Source organism: Tiliqua scincoides, chromosome 5 (genome assembly GCF_035046505.1).
Source record: "Tiliqua scincoides isolate rTilSci1 chromosome 5, rTilSci1.hap2, whole genome shotgun sequence".
In the NCBI taxonomy this organism is placed as follows: domain Eukaryota; kingdom Metazoa; phylum Chordata; class Lepidosauria; order Squamata; family Scincidae; genus Tiliqua; species Tiliqua scincoides.
The window spans coordinates 98,977,178-99,001,521 of record NC_089825.1 but is presented as its reverse complement, the minus strand read 5'-3'; the positions used below and the strand labels follow the sequence as shown (position 1 = coordinate 99,001,521).

Below are 24,344 nucleotides of genomic sequence, written 5' to 3'. Positions count from 1 at the left end.
GCCACAATTGGAGACTCAAGTAAGTTGTTGGCAGGGTTGGGTTTTGAGCAGAGAGGAGGAGTAATAGTGCACTTCAGGGGAGGAACCGGGGTCGGTCAGGGAGGGGAGGGGTTTGATCTGGCGGGAGTCATGCATGTCAAATCCTATCCCCTAGTTTACAAGCTTCCCCACCCTCAGGCTCTCCTCAGGCTTATATCAGTTATAGAGCTGGCATAGGTACAAGGAGACCCCTAGGCTGTCAGGGGGCCTATACGGAGGTCAGGGGAAAGTATGCTCCTTTACATTCTCAAAGGCCTCTCAATCCTGCCCCCACCATAGCTTGCATTGCATGCCTCCAGGAATGCTCTCATGTTCAGGAATGTTCCCAAGCAAATGAAGAGGTGACCTTGCTGAAGGATTTTAGCCCTACCTGCTGAAATCTGCTATTCCACACAATGGCCTCGTCATGGATGGTAAACTCTTGACTTGGAGAAATCTTTCCAGCTCGGATCTTAAGGAAGGATTGATTGGGGAAAGTGACCCAGTTGATGACATCAAGTCCAGAAGACAGTCCCTGATTGGCAAACCAGACTTCATGGCCAGCACCATTGTTAAAGTGGACATTCTTCAAAAAAGAGTGCATCTAGATTGGACACAAACAGAAAACAACTGATAGCTTAAATGTATATTGCGCACTGTATTACCAATCCCCTGGTCAGAAAAGACACCTGTAAACCTTAGATGTACAGGTTAAAAGAACATTTTTCATTTATTAAAAACTATAAGAATACACCTGGCAGATCTTCCTCATCTTCAGCTCCTCTCAGCTCACCATCATATCCAACATTTCCACATCTATGGGCCCAATCCAAACTTTGCCGCACTGATGCAACTGTGCCAATGGGGCCTGCTCTGCATTCTGCTATACCCTGTGGGGGTAGTCACAGAGGCCTTGTCGAGGTCAGGGAATAATTTTTCCTTTACTTGGGGCTACGGTGCAGCTCATTGGTGCTGGAAATTGGGTAGGATTGGGCCCTATTGAAGTATTCAATTTGCTCCTCTACTCAAAGGTTTCCAGGGAGCTTTGTGGATGCTTTCACAATGAAAATTAATATTTCAGGGTCGTGCGGTTCAGAGCAATAGGTGTGGCAGAACTGCCCTGTCTTTGTCCTTGGAAAAGCACCTCAGTTGCCCTGCCTGCTTACACCCGAGGAGGCTCTCCTCGCCCCTACTTTCTCGAATGTAAAGAGAGCCTCCTCAGGTGTAAGCAGGCGGGAAAGCTGTGGCACTTTTCCATGGGCTACAAAGGGGCAGTTCTGTCTTGCCCGCAGCCTGAATCACACATTCCTGTTATATTCTGCTTTTCTTACATTTTGGAACTTAAGGCTTCAGCCCTATGCGGTTTCCTAGGAGTAAACCCCATTGAATTCAATGGACTTATATCTGAGTAGACAAGCATAGGCTTGGGCTATAAAGCAATGTGCCTGGGATATACAAGAGGTCTGTCATCAAAGTCCTGCAAGCTTCAGATCTGCTTAGCTTTAGCAATATGCCCCCCCCATGTGCCTGGGAACATGATTTCACCCACACCACCCACTCAATCCACAGCAAGTTTACATAGAAGTGATTTCCACTGTGCTCCAATTATCTTCCTAGTAAGTGTGCTTGGGATTGCACCATACATAAGCGTTTCAATACAGTGAGTAATATACCTGCCAGGGTTCAATGTTCAAAGGTTTGCCTGTGTCTCTGTTCAGCATTGTTTTCGGCCTGGACGTATATATGGCATTTAAAGCATGTGCTACAGCATAGAGACCATTGTAAATACGGTAGCTCACATCACTCATCTCCATCTCAAATAGAGTCTGAGGCAGGCTCTCCAGTTTCTCCTCTCCGGTACAGTGTTTACAAGTTTTAATTTTCCTATTACTGTGTTTTGCCAAATCCCAAGCCACTGGGCCTTGTAAACCAGTCCAATCAATGTTGCCAATAAGCCAAGTTCCAGTCCAATGGTCAGGTTCCAGGTAGGTCAGGCCAACCTGTCAGGGTATCCAAATCAAAGTTCAAAGCCAAAGTCCAATCACAATCCAGTCTTTCCCAATTCCATAAACCAAGTCAGTCTCCTCTCCTACCTCCAACCTGCACTCCTATCACCCACCCACCCTTTCTGCCTCAGGTGCTCCTTATATCCCTGAGGGCCTTATTACCTTCCAGTGGCTCCAGCTGTGCAGCACACTCTGCTGGATGCCCAGGTCTTACCCTTAAAGGGGCCACTGCTGACACCACATCTACCTCCTCGCCAGTTCTTCCGCAATTCCAATACATTCCACCCCTTGGTGTCACAGTGGTCCCCTTTATCAATTGTCCATTGATTTCTTTCTTGGGCCATCCACCCCTTGGTCTGCCTCATCTTTTCCATGCTGGTTGCTGAAGCTCCCATATAGTCAAGTCCCATTCTACCCATCTCTGATCCCAATCTGTCCAGGTCATGCCCCATCCCAGAGGGGAGCTTATCAATTCCAGTGGTCCTGCAGTTAAGTCCAGAGGCCATCCTATTAATTGCAGGCATGCTGGCTCCTCCACCTCCATCTGTTTCTCTCTCTAGGGCATCCCCACAACTATGAAGCATTCAATTTCTTGGGGAGTCTCTTTCAAACCCACCTCCAGTGGCAAAGCCCATTTTATTCATCCTGCCAAGCCCAATTCTAGGAGGATAATGGCCCAAACTCTCCATGCCATGGAAAGGGCCTTCCATTCCTCCCATTTTATTCATCCTAAAATCCAAGCCTTCTATACCCATTGTTCCAGGTCCCAAGTTGCCTATCCCCAGGCCCTTGGTCAAGTGGTTTGCATTAATAGGTATCCCTCCTGGTCCCAGCCCCATACCAATGCCCCCAAGTCCATGAGGAAGCTGCTGGGGTTGCTTTGGAGGGGAGCAGTCTCTGTTTGGTAAGGCTCGTACATCCATCTTCACCTGCATCTGTCTACCAAACAGCAACTGTCCATTGAACATGGAGATGGCCTGGACAGCTTCAATTACTTGCTCAAAAGTCACAGTGCCGATCCCTTGACTTCTGCCATCTTTGTCTTTAAAAATGTCTGCACGGACAACCACACCGGCCATGCTGAACACATCCTTCAGTTTCTTCCAGCCAACTTTGTACTTCAAATTGGCCACAAACACAGTGCTTCCCAATCTGCCAGCCTGAAAAGAGTCAAAGAGGTCCTCTTTGCTGCTCCTGCAGCCCCACCCCTTTATCTCTAGTCCAGACTGGCACTTCAGTTCAACCAGGCGTCCTGCCTGTGCCTTATACAGGCTCTCTGCAGCCTTTATATTTTTGTGGGCATTTGCAAAGGCCTTCACATATGTGAGATTCTTCTCTCTTTCAATGCAAATTAGCCCTTTTAACTTGGCAACTTCCTCCCTCAGAATTCTCTTTTCCACATCCTCCCCACCTGACCCCCTGAGCCTTTTCAGGGAAAGGATGCCATATTTAATGAGTCCACCCATATACTGCACCAGCTGGAAAATGGTCCAAAGAATGCTCAAAGTAGCCCAGACATTCCATAATAGGGCAGGAGCATTTGCTTTCCATACAGCAAGGTCCAGGGCTTCCCAGATCTGCCAGAGATCCATTTGCTTGCTCTCTTGTTACACAAGGGGATACTACTTGCCTTGGGCTTGTACCCCACTCCTGGTACCAATTGTTTTGGCCAAATCCCAAGCCACTGCGCCTTGTAAACCAGTCCAATCAATGTTGCCAATAAGCCAAGTTCCAGTCCAATGGTCAGGTTCCAGGTAGGTCAGGCCAACCCGTCAGGGTATCCAAATCAAAGTCCAAAGCCAAAGTCCAATCACAATCCAGTCTTTCCCAATTCCATAAACCAAGTCAGTCTCCTCTCCTACCTCCAACCTGCACTCCTATCACCCACCCACCCTTTCTGCCTCAGGTGCTCCTTATATCCCTGAGGGCCTTATTACCTTCCAGTGGCTCCAGCTGTGCAGCACACTCTGCTGGATGCCCAGGTCTTACCCTTAAAGGGGCCACTGCTGACACCACATCTACCTCCTCGCCAGTTCTTCCGCAATTCCAATACATACTGCAACACCCGAATGCAGATTTGTAGAAAAGGCAGAGAAAACATACAAGCGACTTTTTAGGTTTTAGAGTCTGAAGGAAGTCCTGGAATCCTGGCACGGCCTTCACGGAGGTTGTGAAAGACAAAGTCCCATGGAATGTTTTTGCAAAGAAGCCCTCAGTGTAAACAATGCTGACGAAATCCCACTGAGGTGACGTGATCCAAACCTTCCCTATATGACGTCTATCTAAAAATTCAGCTACGTATAAAATGGCTTCCAATGGTTCCAGAGTCTGAGCGTCTCCGTCAACAATAACAACGTTGACTGTAGTGGATAAAAGTGTGGAGCGTATCTTGAATATGTTTTGCCTTAATGCATTTTGAGTGTTATCCAAATTAAGATCCTTGACAACGATAGTCCTTTCTAAGGATGCAACACAAATGCTGTTCTGGGTTAGCAGTGGTGTCAGCCTCTGCAGGAAGCCTTCTCCACTATCAGCCTCTGAAACAATGAGACCAATCCATGTCCATTGGAAATGCAGCAGTAGCTGGACTATGCTGGTGTGCAGAGTACCTTCCCTTATTGTCATCCAGTGTAGAGAAGGGAAATTATTTTTTGTGGCTGGTTTCTCATAGGTACCATAAGTAATCTAATGGGGAAAACATGGCTCATAACCGCTTTGAAAATTAACAACCATTTTCCAAACCGAAATATTTATTACAATCCAGACTTTTGCTTATCAATGATATGCTAAGTATACTGAACAATGCATCTTTGTAAACATTTCCATCAATAAATTATAATAAGTCTGCAATCGTCTGCACACTTTCCTGGGAGGAAGCCCCGTAGACAGTGGCTTAGCTAAGGGGGTACAGGGGGTAGCAGTTGCACCGGGCATCAAGCTTTAGTGGGAGAACTAGCTGAGCTTGACACTAGTGACCAATATTGTGAAAATATTGGTATGAAAATATTGGTATTTATGAATAATACCATCATGTTATATATCATTGGACAGGTAATGTAATGCAGAATGCAATGAAACAAAATGGCATTGGAATATCTGTATTCTATCAAAAGTTATGGCCAATTAACCAGAAAATAAAAACAACCACCTTATGGAACAAAAGGTGGATTATCTTAACTCAAAACCGACCAATGAGACTCATTGTACTGAGAGTCAATGACATGTAATTATGTTATTGACTTGTTGCAATGACATATTATCATGATACAGCATGAAACCAAGAAGGTGTAAATATGAGTCAGCTCTCATTTCCATGCATCATAATACAGTTACCCCGCTAACTGGGTAAAAAGGCACTTTTTTAAGTGGTGCCCCTCTTATATTTAGCAAGGGGAGAAAAACCATCCCTCTTCACCCCATCACAGTATCTTGAACCAATCAGGGGCACACTTTTCATTTATTTTATATGGGGGGGGGGGTACAAATCTTCTTTGAACCCAGGTAGCAGATAGATGCCTTAGCTATGCCACTGAGGCAGCAGAGCAAGTGGGTGGTGAGCTGCTGGGAGGAGGAGGTGTGTTCTTCCCTGTATTTAAAAGCCCGGGTGTGACGTCACTTCCAGTTGTGACATCACTTCCTGAGCAACATTTTGAGCTTAGCACTGGGCTACACAATCATTCGGTATGCCACTGCCCATAGAACATAATGAGACTGACTTCTGAGTAGTCATGCATAGGGTTGTGCTCCAAATGAGTTACAAAACATTTCCTTTCACCTTGTCCACAAGCCATCACTTAATGTCCTGAAACGGGTAATATATTTGATTCAGACCAAGCTATTGTTTTGCCGAGCTTCAAGTTTCCATTTTTTAAAAGATTAAAATCACTTCTATGGTTTGTATCCCCAGAATATGAGACATGACTAAGCAGTATTGAAATCAGTGCGATAGGATTGGCTTGCTTAAGCTGAAGAACACTGTATATAACTGGCTGCAATTATGACACATTTTCTTGGGATACAAACCTGGGTGCTATGCACTGAAAAGCATATTAAGGGCAGGAGGTCTGGCTCAGTGGTAGAGCTGCTGCCTTGTATGCCTGAAGATCTGGGGACACCAGTTCGGAACAACCAGAAGTATCTGGGAGCTCTCGACATGCTGATAACGAGTGCATGATCAGTGGCAGGGAGGAGTTGCTGTCAAGGCGCATGGGAGGAGAATCGGCCAGACTGGGAAGGAATTCAGCTGTAATGAGGCTTTGTATGAAAGATCAGAACTATTCTATTATAAAGGTTCCTGCGGGGTTTGGAAAGCCTTGCTATGCAAACCACCTTGAATTAAAGTCTGAGGAGAAATCTGATGCCCAAGAAAGGCGGTATATAAATACCAACATTAGTATTGTCAGGCTTCGTGTGGGGGCGAGGTGGTTGTCATCCGTGGAGCTTGGTTCACTGTCTCCCAGGCCTTCCCAGCAAGGGAGAGGAGGCCTATCGAAGGGTGGAGGGGAGTGCCTCTGGAGCCTCAGCTGGGTGACCAAAGGGAGGGGGTCACAGCTCCCTTCTCCTCCTCACTGTCTCTTGAGGGTGGTGTTCACCAGTGGGGCAGCAGGAACCGCTCCACACCTTGCCCCCCTCACTCTCATCACAGGCCTCCGTTATGAAGCCCTCTCTGCTCCCCCCTTCCTCCCTCACCCTCCTCCCACTTCCTTACAGGGGCCTGGGGCTCTGGTCCCTGCCTCCCTTCTTTCCCTCGTGTTTGGTGGAACAGGCAGCTGGGCGGGCGCGCCCAGGGTCCAGGCAGCCTCTCCTCCTCCTCCTGAGGCTTTTGCTGCCAGTGGGGTCTCCCTCCCCCTGCCTCTCCAGGTCAGTCGGGGTGGGAGGGAGGCAGCGACCCCGACAAACATTATTATTATTATTATTATTATTATTATTATTATTATTATTATTATTATTATTATTATTATTTAGAACTGAAGGTCTCTCTGCCCACATCTGGATTACAGATCAGTCCTGTTATGTCCTCCTATACAACTTGAGATCTCAGGAACCTTCTCAAATGGTTATTTCTTCTGAATAAACAGTTTACTTGTTGCATTGCATTACCCCTTTGCAATACTTTTCAAGCTAAAAAAAGGCATTCACTGATAAAGTCCCAAATAATATAAGAAGTGAAGAGCAGTTTTATGCCACCCATTCATGCATATGAATGTACATACCTGTGGAAACTTGTAGCGGCTAAGAATGTTGGCCATTTGGATGACATACTCTACCGTGAATCCCCCAATGACAGACAAGACATCACCTTTCTTACCACACTTGTAATTGGGTACATTCCTTTGCTGTTTGAAGAATAGATCCAGGATGGACTTATATGTGGTCATTCCTTCAAAAAAGTTGTCATAGATTTTAAAGCCCAAGGTCACATTGGGTAAGAGATTGGGATTCCTGTTGATCTCATGAATGGCAAAAAGGAAGGCCAGGACATGCTGATAATGTTTGTACCCTATTCTGAAATTAGATTGACATTGTGGCAGAGATAAGGTCTAGCGCATTGTCATGTGCACCACATAGACATTTATAGTAGTACGACCCACAATGGCATTTCCTTGAGCACTGTTTTGCTACAGTGTTGTTCATCCTTGGCATGACTGACAGCTATTGTCAATCAGAGCAGTGTATTCTGGCCAATCAGTGTCAGGTTCTTGTCCCATCAAGAACAGTGTGCTTTTTTAGTGCTGATTTGCACAGCACTCAATTTTAGAGGACAGTGACACCCACACTACTGGATATATGCTTGTACAGTGAAAAACTCATCCCAAGTACAATGAGAAAAGGAAACAAAACTAAAGAGGTGTAAGGAAGAGGGGTGCAGGAATGGAGTTGTTCATCTGACCAGAACAAAAATGATTACGTAAGGGAACATTTCTTCCTTTGTCCTGAAGTAAGTCTTAGCTGCTGCAATGGATCTACTGTGCCTGTGATTTTGCTGCTGCAAGTCCAAGTGGATATGTGTAGGTAGTTTGTGGCCAGGAAGGGAGATAGGATATAAACAGAGGTGCGTTCAAAGATATCCGCTCCCTTCCTGACCATGGCACAGCCCCAACCCCACCCTGTTCTTCCCAACAAGCTGCACCTGTTGAAATTCCACCCCAGTGCAGTTGTTTGACCTCTAGTCTTCATATTTCAAATAGCATGATGGGTACCAAACAAGAAATAACTTACAAGAATTTGTTTGTCTTCATTGCTGGTAGTCTCTGAAAATTGATTGCAGAGTGTACAGGACGTATAAGAGAGAGGACCCCACCAATGACAGCATCTCCTAGCCTAGTATCCCCATAGCTTTCTTCAAATTCACATTCACTGGGCACATCCTCCCAACAGGCAAGAGAAGGGAGAAGCAGCAGCAGGAAGAGCAGAAACAGCCACAGGGCTGCAAATGCATGTCTAACCAAGCTGCATCTGAACTTCTGCATCCTGAACTACAGTTCCAGCTACAATGATATCTCTGTGGCTGGCATCCTGATGGAACCTCACAGCAACCTCACTCAGCAGCATGTGTGGTCACAGAGATGTCTCCCCAAAATGTTTTGAAGAAGAAATGTTTGGTGATCTCTGTTCCTCCATGGGGCACTGATACAGTTCAGAATAGATCCACCTCCTTTTGAAATACGGATGCATTTCTTACCAACTGCGCAAGGAAGGAAATAACAGTACTTTGGATAATTACAGAGTATCTAAACATCTCCCTGATCGTCTTTGTGAAATGAAAAACATACATGTTTACAAAGATCAAACGGTATGCAATTTTGTGGAAGGGAGTCTGAACTGGGATCATGGTGAGATGTGGGTTGCCTTCCTTGTGATCCCCATTCAGATTTCACCCCTTTCCATAGATGAGTTGCTATATGTTAGATAAATCTGATAAAGGAGTGCTAGGCAGATGGGCCAAATTTTATTATACTACATATGAAAAATGGTCTGTTGGAATTTTTTTTAAAAACTGTGGGGATAGTATTTAATTTAACAAAACAATGGTGGATGGTAGGGGGGTTTAGGACTTTTGGACATATGGTTACATTTCCATTCATGCTCCTGTGTGAAAATTTAAACAGAAAGAAGCACCAAATGGTTTGTCAATGCAAACATGGTTCTGTTTCAAATCGTGTAGCAGTTTCCAAACTGTGAGTCTGAAACCCACTAGTGGGACTTGACCCCATATTTGTTTGGGTGTGAAACTGACAGGGCAGACTGTGCATCAAGGGTGCAACAAGCTGCTAATCGGGAGGGGGGAGAGCACTCCTGCCCAATCACCATTATAGCCACATTCCTTGGCATTTAGAAATCAGGCTGCAGCCTGTGGGGCCTCTACAAAGTTTGCAAACTGCTGGAATATTGTATAGTGGTGAGATCAGGAGTGGAACCAAAGCAAAGTCCAAAAGAACTGCGGCCACATCCTGAAACTTTTGCTCCATATGGCAGGTCCTCCAACTGCTATTTGACTTATAAAAAAATAAAAAAGAAGGCAAAGCAGCCATCCCATGCTATGAATTTAGTGTTATATATTATTTACTCTGGCACTGACTCGGGTCTGAGGTCACTCGGAAAGGAGTCCCCACACATGCAGAATCAAGTCTGTCTCTGTCTGGGTGTGCTTGTTTACTTTTTTGGAGGTGTGAAAGACATTGTGGGGCCATCATTCAGACCGGGCAAGCAGCAGGGCATTTCCAGCTGGGAGGCAGGGAAGACTTAATGTTTTGGATTTGCATTGAGAAGCAGGCGGGTGGGCTCCCTTGTCCATCTCTAAAGGAACTAGTGATAATTGGAAGAAGATTTTTTCCCTGGACGAGTGAGGGAAGAAGGCGGCGGGAGTGGTGGTGGTGGTAATTCATAGCCATCCTGGAGTCATGGCATGGTTTCAGCAGGCTCCTTGAATGACTGGTCACAATGAAACTACTTATGAGTAGAGCTGCAAAGGAGTGGGTCATACTGGTAAGCCTGCCCGCTGCTGCATGTGACCCTCCTCCCTCGTGCCACTTCTGTCTGCGCACTCACAGTTTGTTCCACCCCCTCCCACCTTGTTTACAGATATGATGGGGACATCAGGGGAGTATTAAATGAGAACTCCAACATACACATAAACACACACCTTGTCAGCAGCTCCGTTTTTGTCCACAGAGCTGCAGTTGCCTTTTTTACCTAAAAACTCAGGACTTAAGTCTTTTAGAGTCCCCAGAATGCTCTAGGCAAGTAGGAAAGTCCGCTTGTTCGGGCTCCTTTTCAAGTCAAGTTAAAGGGGGTGGAGACTCATAACTTGAGTCAAGTCAAGCTGCGCTTAATTTGCTGATCCTTGCATACGAACACCGTATTGGTTGCCTGCTGTGTCACAATAACACATCATTGGTACTTGGAACAATCAGTGTTACTGGTGAGTTTTGAGTTCAGCAAATTCACTTTTTGTTACATAAGGAAGGCAGCTGTGTTTTCTTTTTTGGGGTTAAATGGCCCAATGTGTGATGGAATGCAGATAATTCAACATGGTTTGTTTCATTTATGTTCTGCATGCAATTACTATTCCCATATATAACATTCAAGTCCCATATAACATGATGGTATTATTCATAAATTCAAATAGTCTAAAAGGTTTCCAAAATGTCGACCACTAGTGGTTCCATCTCCCTGAGGGTGTCAGCCGATGCAGTACGCAACTTCCACACCCCTTCATGATACCACAGAAGGCATATCGCAATTTTTCTCTTTCCGACCCAGTGACCGCACCAGTGCAGCAGTGTTGGGTGCTTATTCTGGTCTAATGCATCAACCTGGAGTTCATTATGACTGTGTGGCTGAGATCTAGATGATAAACATTGAAAGAAAAGGGCCCGTTATAAGTGTACTGTGGTAAAAGTACTGAGAAGCAGCACTTTATAATGCTGAGAAGAAATTGGGTTATTGGATCATGACCAGAAATATCCATGATTAGAAAAAAAACTCAGAACTATAGAAAATTTCCAATAGTTTGGACTACAGAGATTCCCTTCCTCTACTCAGATAAAGTGTTCTTCCTGTGAAAGAAGGACTTCTTGGAGGAAGATACTACTCTTAGAACAGGGGTACCCAAACCCCTGCCATGGGGTCACTTGCGGCCATTGAAGAATCCCAATGCAACCCTCAGGGACACCCCAGTCTCCAATGAGCCTCTGGCCCTCCAGAAACTTGCTGGAGCCTGCACTGGCCAGATGCAACTGCTCTCAGCATGAGGGTGACTGTTTGGCGACTGTTTGACCTCTCACATTAGCTGTGGGATGAGGGCTCCCTCCACTGCTTGCTGATTCACATCTGTGATGCAGTAGCAGCAGCAAAGAAAAGGCCGGCCTTGCCTTTTGTAAGGCCTTTTATAGGCCTTGAGCTATTGCAAGACCTTCATTCATTCATATAAGTTCCACCTCTAGTATATTAATTTATGTAAACTTATGTATATTTATTCAACTTTTAACCTGAATTCATTCTTTTTTTCCCCAGCCCCTGACACAGTGTGAGAGAGATGATGTGGCCATTTTGCCAAAAGGTTTTACACCCCTGTCTTAAAGGATGGAAACCTTTGAGTTGTTTTGGTGACCCTGTGCTGCCTCAGTATCATGCATTTATATGAAGTTTCTATTTCCTTGTTTCATCATTTTGACTTCTGGGTTGTGTCTTTATCCTGCATTATTAACATTATCCTTGGATAGCTGCCAAGGAGATGCAACTATTGATGCTGAAATGATTTCTCATCCCTCCGTGTACATTCCATACCAAAGAATCTGATCTGAGTTAAAAATGTGTTATGCTGTGCCCTAGTATTCTTGCTGTATGGAAACATAGAGAGAGAGAAACATGCAAAACAACTATCATCTTGGAATCGGATTTAATTACTTCTTTTCTCTGTTAGCAGCTGCTTGGAGTTGAGAGCTGGTTTTAGCACAATAACATAGCATTTAGGCAGAAAAATGCAAATCAGAAGGCCAGTGTTGGAAGCCAAGATGGCAAAGACCTCCACAGCCACCACGTCTTTCCCCTTGGTGCTCAGGTAAGCAGGAATGAAGGAGATCCACACGCTGCAGAAGACCAGCATGCTGAAGGTGATGAATTTGGCTTCATTGAAAGTATCTGGCAGTTTTCGGGCAAGGAAAGCGACTGTGAAGCTGGTGAGGGCCAGAAAACCAACGTAGCCCAGGACAGAATAGAGCATGATGATCGACCCTTCATTACACTCCACTATGATGTGCTCAGTCTGGGAGTGCATGTCAACATCTGGAAATGGAGGAGAGGTGGACAGCCATACAGTGCAGATCCCCACTTGAATGAGGGAACAGGAAAGAACAATGGAGTGGGCCACTTTTTTCCCCAGCCATTTCCTCATCCTGTTCCCTGGCTGGGTGGCCATGAAGGCCAGGACCACAGTGATGGTTTTTGCCAAAACAGAAGAAACAGCCACAGAGAAAATGATGCCAAAAGCCAATTGTCGGAGAAGGCAGGAGACCTTTCCAGGTTTGCCGATGAAGAGCAGGGAGGAAAGGTAGCAAAGCAGGATGGAGGTGAGAAGAATGCAGGTGAGGTTTTGATTGTTGGCTTTGACAATGGGAGTGTTCCAGTTCTTTAAAAAGATCAGTATCACCATAACTGTTATTGCTGTAAAGGAAACAGCAATAGAAACCAAACTGATTCCTAAGGGTTCCTCGTAGTTTAGGAAGGCTGTCTCTTTGGGGATACATTGATCTTGATTCTTGTTTGGGTACTGATCTTCTGGGCATTTGTCACAATGAGCTGCATCTGAAAAGGACAAAGAGTGTCAGTAGCTTTATGAATCCAGAAGAATGATGGGAGGTTGAGAGAAAATGTTGGACAGGAATTCCCCATTTTCTTTGTAAGCACTTCAGTGCTTCGGGTTGGGGGAGTGAATGACCAAATGAAGCAAGGGATAGGCACCAGCGGGATTAAGTGCACTTAACTGTATGATGGACTGCCTCTGAAATCTTTCAAGGTGCCTCCCTTGTTGCATTTGTAACCAGTGTTCCCGTTAAGAATCAGTGGATCATGATTTAAGTATTTGGAGAAGAGCAGACCATACAAATGCATGTGCTATGGTGTTAGGGTGAACAAATATTTGCAAATATTTCCTGGAAAATCTGTGCACTGCCACTTACCTGTCTGGTTAGACATCATGCCTTCGGGACAGGGAGTGCAATCATAGCAACAGATTGCTTCTCCCTCTCGAACTGTCTTGCTGTGTCCAACGTGGCAGCTCTGAACGCAGGTTGAACGAGGCACATTCGAAGAACAAAAATGTGAAGCAAACATTTGATGCCCACCACCAGAACCATCCTTCCCTTTCAGTGCACTTCAGCTTATCAAGAGCAGGAGCTCAACTCAGTTCTGACCAGCCACAGAGAACTCCCCTGCTGCAGCGACCTGTTAAGGACTCCTGTTGTATTTGACTTCAGCGGGGGTTCTATATTCACATTTCTGTAGAGCAGTTTTTCTCAAATTGTGGGTCGGGACCCACTCGGTGGGTTGTGAGCCAATTTCAGGTGTGTCTCCATTCATTTCAATATTTTATTTTTAGTATATTAGATTTGATGCTACTGTGGTATGTGAATGCATTTGGGGAAATGTTTCAGACCTGTACTTTTAACAAGCTACTATGTATATTCTTTTCACAATGATAGTAAATGGGACTTACTCCTGCGTAAATGTGGGTAGGATTGCAGCCTAGGATTGTAAAAATTTTTCCTACTTGATGATGTCATTTCCGGTCATGACATCACTTCTGGTGAGTCCTGACAGATTCTCATTCCAAGAACTGGGTCCCAATGTTAAATGTGTGAGAACCGCTGCTGTAGATTTAGTCTTCCTACTGGGTTCAAAACAGTTCGGAGCAGAGCCCAAATGAAACAGGAAATGCATCGGAATTTGGTTTTATTCCAGAAGTGCTCTTTTGCTAGCAGAAGACTTAGTATGCTTTTATTTTATCAGGGAATTGGCCCAGTAGCACTGGCATTCCTGGCCCCTGTGCCGCCCGAGGCCAGGACCACAGAATGCTGCCCCTCCCCCACTGGTTGCCACCAGGCTGCGTATGGCCTCCTCTCGCCCTCCAGTGCTTTTAGACACTACTTTCAGTTTTGACATGTGCACCGTCCATAGTCCCCAGAATGCTTCCAGAGGGCAGCCAAAAGCAGTGGTGAGGCGGCAAGGATGGAAGCAGGGGTGTGGATGATGGCAGGGGGAACAGCCGGCTCTGAGGGGTGGCACCCCAGGGCATTTTACCTCCCCCTGGTATGCCAGTGCCCAATAGCAATTAGATTCTGATGCGATAACATCTAAGAATAACATCCATACCAGGTAAGATGGTGGAATGCCTCATCAAAGATAGAATCTCAAAACACATAGACGAACAAGCCTTGCTGAGGGAGAATCAGCATGGCTTCTGTAAGGGTAAGTCTTGCCTCACAAACCTTTTAGAATTCTTTGAAAAGGTCAACAAGCATGTGGATGCGGGAGAACCCGTGGACATTATATATCTGGACTTCCAGAAGGCATTTGACATGGTCCCTCACCGAAGGCTACTGAAAAAACTCCACAGTCAGGGAATTAGAGGACAGGTCCTCTCCTGGACTGAGACCTGGTTGAAGACCAGGAAACAGAGAGTGGGTGACAGTGGGCAATTTTCACAATGGAGAGAAGTGAAAAGCGGTGTGCCCCAAGTGCTTTTCAACCTCTTCATAAATGACCTGGGGACAGGTTTGAGCAGTGAGGTAGCTAAGTTTGCAGGCGACACCAAACTTTTGCCAGTGGTGAAGACCAGAAGTGATTGTGAGGAGCTCCAGAAGGATCTCTCTAAACTGGCAGAATGGGCAGCAAAATGGCAGATATGCTTCAATGTCAGTAAGTGTAAAGTCATGCACATTGGGGCAAAAAATCAAAACTTCACATATAGGCTGATGGGTTCTGAGCTGTCTGTGACAGATCAGGAGAGAGAACTTGGGGTGGTGGTGGACAGGTTGATGAAAGTGTTGACCCAATGTGCGGTGGCAGTAAAGACGGCCAATTCTGTGCTTGGGATCATTAGAAAAGGTATTGAGAACAAAATGGCTAATATTATAATGCCGTTGTACAAATCTATGGGAAGGCCACACCTGGAGTGTTGTGTCCAGTTCTGGTCGCCGCATCTCAAAAAGGATATAGTGGAAATGGAAAAGGTGCAAAAGAGGGTAGCTAAGATGATTACGGGGCTGGGGCACTTCCTTATGAGGAAAGGCTACGGCGTTTGGGCCTCTTCAGCCTAGAAAAGAGACGCCTGAGGGGGGACATAATTGAGACATACAAAATTATGCAGGGGATGGACAGAGTGGATAGAGAGATGCTCTTTACACTCTCACAAAACACCAGAACCAGGGGGCATCCACTAAAATTGAGTGTTGGGAGAGTTAGAACAGACAAAAGAAAAATATTTCTTTACTCAGCATGTGGTTAGTCTGTGGAACTCCTTGCCACAGGATGTGGTGATGGCATCTGGCCTGTGATGCCATTAAAAGGGGATTGGACAAATTTCTGAAGGAAAAATCCATTACAGGTTACAAATCATGTTGTGCATGTGCAACCTCCTGATTTTAGAAATGGGCTATGTCAGAATGCCAGATGCAAGGGAGGGCACCAGGATGAGGTTATCTGGTGTGCTCCCTGGGGCATTTGGTGGGCCGCTGTGAGATACAGGAAGCTGGACTAGATGGGCCTAAGGCCTGATCCAGTGGGGCTTTTCTTATGTTATTATGTTCTTATGTTCTTATGAAGTCTTTCATGGTGCCTCCGTTGTTGCAGTTGCAAACAGTGTTCCCTTTAAGAAGCAGTGCATCATAAATTGTTTGCAGCAGAGCAGGCCAGTACAAAGGTATATGTTATGGTTTTAGGGTGGACTAATATTTGCAAATATTTCCTGGAAAATCTGTGCACTGCCACTTACCTGTCTGGTTAGACATCATATCATCGGGACACGGAGTACAATCATAGCAACAGATTGCTTCCCCCTCTCGAACCGTCTTGCTGTGTCCAACACGGCAGCTCTCAACACAAGTTGAACGAGGCAGATTCTAAGAGCAAAGAATGAGGAGAAACGCTGAAGCCAACGTTGGATGCCCACCACCATGACCATCCTTCCCTTTCAGTGCACTTCACCTTATCGAGAGCAGCTCACCTGACCAGCAACAGATTACTCCCCTGCTGCGAGTGACCTCTTGAAGACTCCCGTTCTATTTGATTTCAGGGAGAGTTCTATTCTCCCATTTCGGTAGAGAGGTTTCTTTTTCCTACTGAGGCTCAAAAGAGCTCAGGGCAGAGCCAAATGAAACAGGAAATACGTCAGCATTTGGTTTTATTCCCAAAGGGCCCTTTGCTAGCAGAAGACTTAGCATGCTTTTATTTCATCAGGGAACTGGCCCATCGCACTGGCATTCCTGGCCCCTGTGCTGCCCCTGGCCAGGACTACAGAATGCTGCCTGCCCCAGTGGTTGCTACCTCTTACCATCACATCCAGGAGGCACGTGGCCTCCTCTGGCCTTCCGGAGGCCTTCAAGTGCTTTTAAACATCACTTCCAGTTTTTGTCGGAAAACCAGAAGTGACAGTTTGCAGGGTTTTGAAGAAGGCCTTGTGCCGCCATCTCAGTTCCCAGAAGGACTTCAGAGGGCAGCCGAAAATGGCAATTGGGAGATGTGGATGGTGGTGGGGGTGTGGATGGCAGCTAACTGTGGTTCAGGATTGATTAGGTCAGTCAGGTGTGTCCCCATTCACTTCACTTCATTTTAAGCATATTAAACCTGATGCTACCATGGTATGCATGATGGGAAATGTGGCAGATCTGATATGTGCAACCTCCACAGCCCCCAGAATGCCTCCGGAGGTCAGCCTAAAGCAGTGGTGAGGGGGCATGGCTGGCAGCAGGGGTGTGGACGGAGGCATGGGGGCTGGCCGACTCTGAGGTGTGGTGCCCCATGGCATTTTACCTCCTCCCCAGGTCTGCCAGTGCCCAATAGCAATTAGATTCTGATGGGGTGATGTCTAAGAATAAAAAATAGGGACATAAGTAGAAGCTCTTTTAATGTCCCCCACTATGACAAGAGAAGCTCTTTTAATGTCCCCCACTATGGCCATCCTTCTTTCTCCAGTAGGCTTCAACTTGTTAAAACTTGTACATGGGACACAAACTTTGAGTCCCACCTCAAAACCCAGCTATCTATTTGATATTTATCTCAACGTTTATCTCAATATAGGTATTTGTTTAATCAACATGACATGCTATGTGCCTTGCAAATATGTTCAAAATAGTTTTATTCTGTCTTTTATTTATTTTAGCCCCGAGACCCACTTTTTAGAGTGACAATCTATTGGGACCCAAAAGAAGTGATGTCATTAACCTGGAAGTGATCTTATGGCTTCTAGTGACATCATCAAGCAGGAACGGTTTTCACTCCCCCATACAACAAAATTAGAGTAAATAAGTACATTAAAAGTTTACAGATTGACTTAAAATAAAGAACAACCCTCCCAAGCTGTTGCCAATCTGTTTTTAAAAAATGCCCCAAACACCACACAGACTGCAATCCTATTCACACTTACCTGAGTGTTATCCCCATTGACTATCATCGTTAAAGGCATACCCATAGTAGCCTGTTAAAAGTGCAGATCGGTAACATTTCCACAAATGCAGTCACACGCATCTAATATATTAAAAATAAAATACACCTTGAAATGAATGGAGGCCCACCTGAAAATGGCTCGTGACACACCTCGTGGGTCCTGACCCACAGTTTGAGAATTCAATTGAACTCAGTGAGACTTATTTCTGAGTAGGGAGGCATAGGATTGCTCTGTAAGGGTACAATCCTATGGTCACCCTGCACTGCCAGAACTCACATTCCAGCATTGCAGGACACTTTGTGGCAGCACAAGAGCCGGGCCTCTGTTGCGTGCTGTCAGGCCAATGCCACAAATGGTGAGCACCACAGAGTGCACAGCCGTGGCTTCAGGAGTCTCTACCATCCCAAGCAAGTTGTCGTCAGGGGTGGGCCATAAGCAGAGAGGAAGAGTAATGGGGCACTTCAGGGGAGGAACTGGGGTGTGTCAGGGAAGGAAAGGGTTGATCTGCTGGCAGTCATGCATTTTGGATTCGATCCCCTATTTTTCAAGCTGCTCCACCCTCTGGATCTCCTTGGGCTCATACCAATTAACTGGCTGGCATAGGTAGAAGGAGACCCATAAACTGTCAGGGGCCTATGCAGAGGTAAGGGGAAAGTATGTTCCCTTACATCTCAAAGACCTCTCAGCCATGCCTCCACCATAGCATGCAGTGCATGTCTCCAGGAACGTTCAGATGCTCAGGAATGCTTGGGTGGTGTGGGTAAAATCATGTTCCCAGGCAAATGAGGAGGTCACCTTGCTGAAGAATTTTAGCCCTACCTCCTTAAATCTGCTATTCCACACAATGGCATCATCGTGGATGGTAAACTCTTGACTTGGAGACATCTTTCCAACTTGAATCTTAAGGAAGGATTGATTAGGGAAAGTGACCCAATTAATGACATCAAGTCCAGATGACAATTCCTCATCGGCAAACCAGACTTCATAGCCAGCACCATTGTTAAAGTGGACATTTTTCAGAAAAGAGTGCATCTAGATTGGACAAAAACGGAAAGTAGAAAACAGTTGATACCTTAATATTGTACACTGTATTATCAAACACCCAGTCAAAAAAAGGTACCTGTAAACCTGAGATGTACCAATTACAAGATACAAGAACATTTTATTCATTCATTAAAAACAGAATAGGCTTGCCAGATCTTACTCATCTTTCTCTCCTCTCAGCTCACCATTATATCCATCCAACATTTGCATATCTTTGGGCCCAATGCTATTCAACTTTCTAGTACTGATGCCAATGGGGCATGCACTACATCCTGCAGTATGGGGCTAGTCACAGAGGTCTAGGGGCTACACTGCAGCTGCCTTGGTGATAGAAAGCTGGAAAAGTTGAGCTCTATTGAAGTATTTCATTTGTTCCTCTACTCAGTGGTTTACAGGGAGCTTTGTGTTAACGATACTAGTGGCTGGTTTTCACAATTAAATATTTATATTCCATCTTTCTTTCCTTTTGCAACTTAAAGCATTGCATCTGGGATACCCAGTTTGTCTGTCTTCAAAGTCCTGCAAGATCCAGATCTGCTTAGCTTCTGCAGTGTGTCCACCCCATGTGCCCAGGGACATGATTTCACCCACACCACCCATTCCATCCACAGCAATTTCATTTAGAAGAACTTTTCATTCTGCTCAGTAGCAAGTTTCTTCCTACTAACTGTGTTTGGAATTACATCATACATAACCATATCAATGCAGTGAGGAATATACCTGCCAAGGTTCAATGTTCAACAGTTTGGATGTGTCTCTGTTCAGCACTGTTTTTGGTCTGGGCAAAAACATGGCATTTAAAGCATGTGCTACAGCATAGAGAGCATTGTAAATGCGGTAGCTCTGATCACTCATCTCCATCTCAAATACAGTCTGATGCAGGCTCTCCAGTTTCTCTGCTCCTGTGCACTGTTTACAAGTTTTAAATTTCCCATCACGGCAACACCTGAATGCAAATTTGTAGAAAATGCAGAGAAAACGTGTGAGTGACTTATCAGGCTTTAGAGTCTGAAGGAATTCCTGGAATCCTGGCACGGGCCTTCTGGAGGTTGTGAAAGACAAAGTCCCATGGAATGTTTTTGCGCAGAAGCCCTCATTTTCTATAGCTCTGGTGATATCCCATTGAGGTGGTGTGATCCAAATCTTCCCTATATGGGATTTATAGATAAATTCAGCAATATTTAAAATGATGGCTAGTGTTACCAGAGACTGAGAGTCCCCACTGACAATAACAACATTGGCTGTCGTTGATAAAAGTGTAGGGCGTATACTTAATATATTTTTTAAGTATGTACTTTGAGTGGAATACACATTCAAATCCTTGGGACTGTCAGTCCTTTTTAAGAAGGCAACACAAATGCTATTCCGGGCAAGCAATGGTGTCAGCCTCTGCAGGAAGCCTTCTCCACTATCATCCTCTGAAACAATGAGGCCAATCCATGTCCATTGAAAATGCATCAGTAGCTGGACTATTCCGGTGTGTAGAGAACCTTCCCTTATTGCCATCCAGTATATAAAAGGAAAATTATTTCTTGTGACTGGCATCTCATATGTTCCATAGGTAAGCTAACAGGGGGAAACATGGCTCATATCAGGTTTGAGAATTAACCACTGTTTTCCAAACCAAAGTGTTTACTACAATCCAGATTTTTGCTTATCAATGATACTCTGAGTATACTGAACAATGTATCTTTGAAGACATTCCCATCAATAAATTATAGTAAGTTTGCAATCCTATGCACACTTATGCCTGGAATTTAAAGTAAGTCTGCAACACTATACTTGCTTTCCAGGGAGTAAGCCCCATTGAACACAGTGAGACTTGTAGACATGCTTAGGGTTGTGCTCTCAATGAGTTACAACACATTTCCTTTCACCATGTCCACAAGCCATCACTTAAAGTCCTGAAATGGATAATGTATTTGATTTAGACCAAGCTATTGTTTTGCCAAGCTTCAAGTTTCAATTTTTTGAAAGATTAAAATCACCTCTATGGTTTGTATCCCCAGAATATGAGACATTACTAAATAGTATTAAATCAGTGCAACAAGATTGGTGCCCTTAAGAACAGTTTATATAATGGGCTGTATTTATGAGACATTTTCTTGACACAAACCTGAGTTTTATACACTGAAAGACATATTTTGTGCAGGAGGTCTAGCTCAGCTACTGCCATGTCTGCCTGAAGATCTGGGGACACCAGTATAAAACAACCAGAAGTATCCGAGAGTTATTGACACGCTGATAACGAGTTGACCATCGGTGACAGAGAAGAGTTGCTGTCAAGTTGCATGGGAGATGAAGCAGCCAGAGGAAGGCCAGACTGGGAGGCAATTCTATTGTAAAAATCTCTTTGGGGGTTTAGAAAACCTTGGCATGTGAACTGCCTTGATTTAAAGTATGAGGAGAAATCTGCCCACATCTGGGTTGCTGGTCAGTCATTTTATGTCCTCCTATACAACTGAGATCTCAAGGACCTCCTCAAATGGTTACTTCTTTTGAAAAAAACAATTGCTTATTTTAAAAAAGTAACCATTTGAGCAATTCATTGCATTGCCCCTTTGCAATTCTTTTCAAGCTAAAAAAAGGGCATTCACTGATAAAGTCCCAAATAATAGATAATGAGTGAGGAGCAGTTTTCTGCCACCCATTCATGCATCTGAATGTACATACCTGTGGAAACTTGTAGTGGCTAAGAATGCTGGTCATTTGGATGACATGTTCTACCATGAATCCCCCAATGACAGACAAGACATCACCTTTCTTATCACACTTGTAATTGGGTACACTCCTTTGCCTTTTGAAGAGTAGACACAGGATGGACTTATATATGTCCATTCCTTCAAAAAAGTTGTCGTAGATTTTAAAACCGAGGGTCATGTTGGGCAAGAGGTTGGGATTCCTGTTGATTTCATGAATGGCAAAAATGAAGGCCAGGGCATGCTGATAATGTTTGCACTCTATTCTGCAATTAGATTGACATTGAGGCAGAGATAACGTCTATCACATTGTCACATGCACCACAAATACATATACAGCAGTACCACCCACAGTGGCATTTCCATGAGCACTGTTTTGCTACAGCATTGTTCATCCTGGGCATGACTGACAGCTATTGTGAATGTAAGCGATCAATCAGTGTCAGGTTCTTGCCCCATCAAGATCAAAGTTGTTGTTTTTTTTAGTGCTGGTTCACATGGCACTCACACGGCACTCAATCACTTGAGGGACAATGACCCCTGCAGTATTCTACACCAAAAAACTCATCGCTAGTACAATGAGAAAAGGAAGCTGAATGAAAGAGGGTTAAGGAAGAGGGGAGCTGGAATGAAGTTGACCAGGACAAAAATGATTAGGTAAGGGAACACTTCTTCTTTTGCCATGAAGCAAGTCTTAGCTGCCCCAATCATAGATCTGCAATGGATCTACTCAGACCTGCACCAATGATTTTGCTTGTGCAAGTCCCAGTGGATATGTGTGAGATGTTGGTGGCCAGGAAGGGAGACCAAATGTCAGTGAAGCTGGTTCCAACAATAGCCATTCCCTTTCCGGCCATGGCACACCCCTATCCCCACCCTGTTCTTTCCAACAAGCTGCACCTGTTGAAATTCCACCACAGTGCAGTCATTTGTTCCCTAGTCTTCATGTTTTAAATAGAGTGATGGCTAACAAACATATAATAACTTACGAGAATTTGCCGACCTTCATTGCTGTTAGGCTCTGAAAATCAATTGCAGTGCGTACAGGACGTATAAGAGAGAGGACCCCACCAATGACTGCATCTCCTAGCCTAGTATCCCCATAGCTTCCTTCCAATTCACAGTCACGGGGCACATCCTCCCAACAGTCAAGAGAAGGGAGAAGCAGCAGCAAGAAGAGCAAAAACAACCACAGGGCTGCAAATGCATGTCTAACCCAGCTGCATCTGAATGTCTGCATCCTGAACTACAGTTCCAGCTACAATGATATCTCTATGGCAGACACCTCGCTAGAGCCTCACTCTGGAGCCACATGTAAGCAGCATGTGTGGTCACAGTTTCCTCCTGAAATGTTTGGCCGGTGAGGTGAGCTAAAGAAGAGATGCCTGATCAATCTCTGTTCCACCATTGAGCACCGACACAGTTCAGAATAAATCCATCTCCTTTTGAAATATGGATGTATTTCTTACTGATTACCCAAGGAAGGAAATTACAGTACTGGATAATTACAGAGTACCTAAACACCTCCCTGATCGTCCTTGTGAAATGAATAACATACATGTTTATGAAGATCAAACGCTATGTAATTTTGGGAAGGGCAGTCTGAACTGGGATCATGGTGAGATGTGAGATGTGTACTGCCTTTGCTGTGATTGCAGTTCAGATTTCACCCCTATTACAGATCAGCTTCTGAGTAGACCTGATTAGGATTCTGCCCTTAGTATTGTATATTTCATACTCCTTTTTTAAATATTTTTTTGTTTATTTATTACAGATACAGGAAAGGAAATAGGTTATACTTAGGGTAGGTACAACACATGTTATACATAAGGGTATTGGCCCCTAGATTCCAACATACATTAAAAAAACAGCAACACAATAATCATCAATACAAAGGATATCATATTTATCAATATAAAAAATTGCATTTATTGAAACACTCAATGGTAGTTGGCAAGCTTCAGTCTCGAAAGACTTTGGTATCGCGCTCTGAAAGGTGGTTCTGGAACAGCGTCTAGTGTGGCTGAAAAGGCCGATTCGGGAGTGACAATCCCTTCCACACCGGGAGCAAGTGCAGTCTGTCCCTGGTCTGTCTCCCTGGCTATGGGCCTTCCTTCTTTGCCTCTTTGCCTCAGACTGTTGGCCAAGTATCTCTTCAAACTGGGAAAGGCCATGCTGCACAGCCTGCCTCCAAGCGGGCCGCTCGGAGGCCAGGGTTTCCCACCTGTTGAGGTCCACTCCTAAGGCCTTCAGATCCCTCTTGCAGATGTCCTTGTATCGAAGCTGTGGTCTACCTGTAGGGCGCTTTCCTTGCACCAGTTCTCCATAGAGGAGATCCTTTGTTATCCAGCCATCATCCATTCTCACAACATGACCGAGCCAACGCAGGCGTCTCTGTTTCAGTAGTGCATACATGCTAGGGATTCCAGCATGTTCCAGGACTGTGTTGTTTGGAACTTTGTCCTGCCAGGTGATGCCGAGAATGCATCGGAGGCAGCGCATGTGGAAAGCGTTCAGTTTCCTCTCCTGTTGTGAGTGAAGAGTCCATGACTCGCTGCAGAACAGAAGTGTACTCAGGACGCAAGCTCTGTAGACCTGGATCTTGGTATGTTCCGTCAGCTTCTTGTTGGACCAGACTCTTTGTGAGTCTGGAAAACGTGGTAGCTGCTTTACCGATGCGTTTGTTTAACTCGGTATCGAGAGAAAGAGTGTCGGAGATCGTTGAGCCAAGGTACACAAAGTCATGGACAACCTCCAGTTCATGTGCAGAGATTGTAATGCAGGGAGGTGAGTCCACATCCTGAACCATGACCTGTGTTTTCTTCAGGCTGATTGTCAGTCCAAAATCTTGGCAGGCCTTGCTAAAACGATCCATGAGCTGCTGGAGATCTTTGGCAGAGTGGGTAGTGACAG

At 45.0% G+C, this 24,344-nt stretch overlaps 1 protein-coding gene across 1 annotated transcript; it reads right to left on the bottom strand.

Annotated features, from left to right (window-relative positions):
• Positions 1-11,925: 11,925 nt before the first annotated feature.
• On the bottom strand, positions 11,926-21,612 carry LOC136652550 (vomeronasal type-2 receptor 26-like). Its single transcript, XM_066629487.1, has 6 exons — positions 21,406-21,612; positions 19,453-20,298; positions 18,508-18,720; positions 17,668-17,718; positions 16,018-16,144; positions 11,926-12,830 (listed from the first exon to the last, which is right to left on the bottom strand). The coding sequence occupies exons 1-6, from the start codon at positions 21,610-21,612 to the stop codon at positions 11,926-11,928; spliced, it is 2,349 nt and encodes a 782-aa protein (XP_066485584.1).
• Between the last annotated feature and the right edge of the window lie 2,732 nt (positions 21,613-24,344).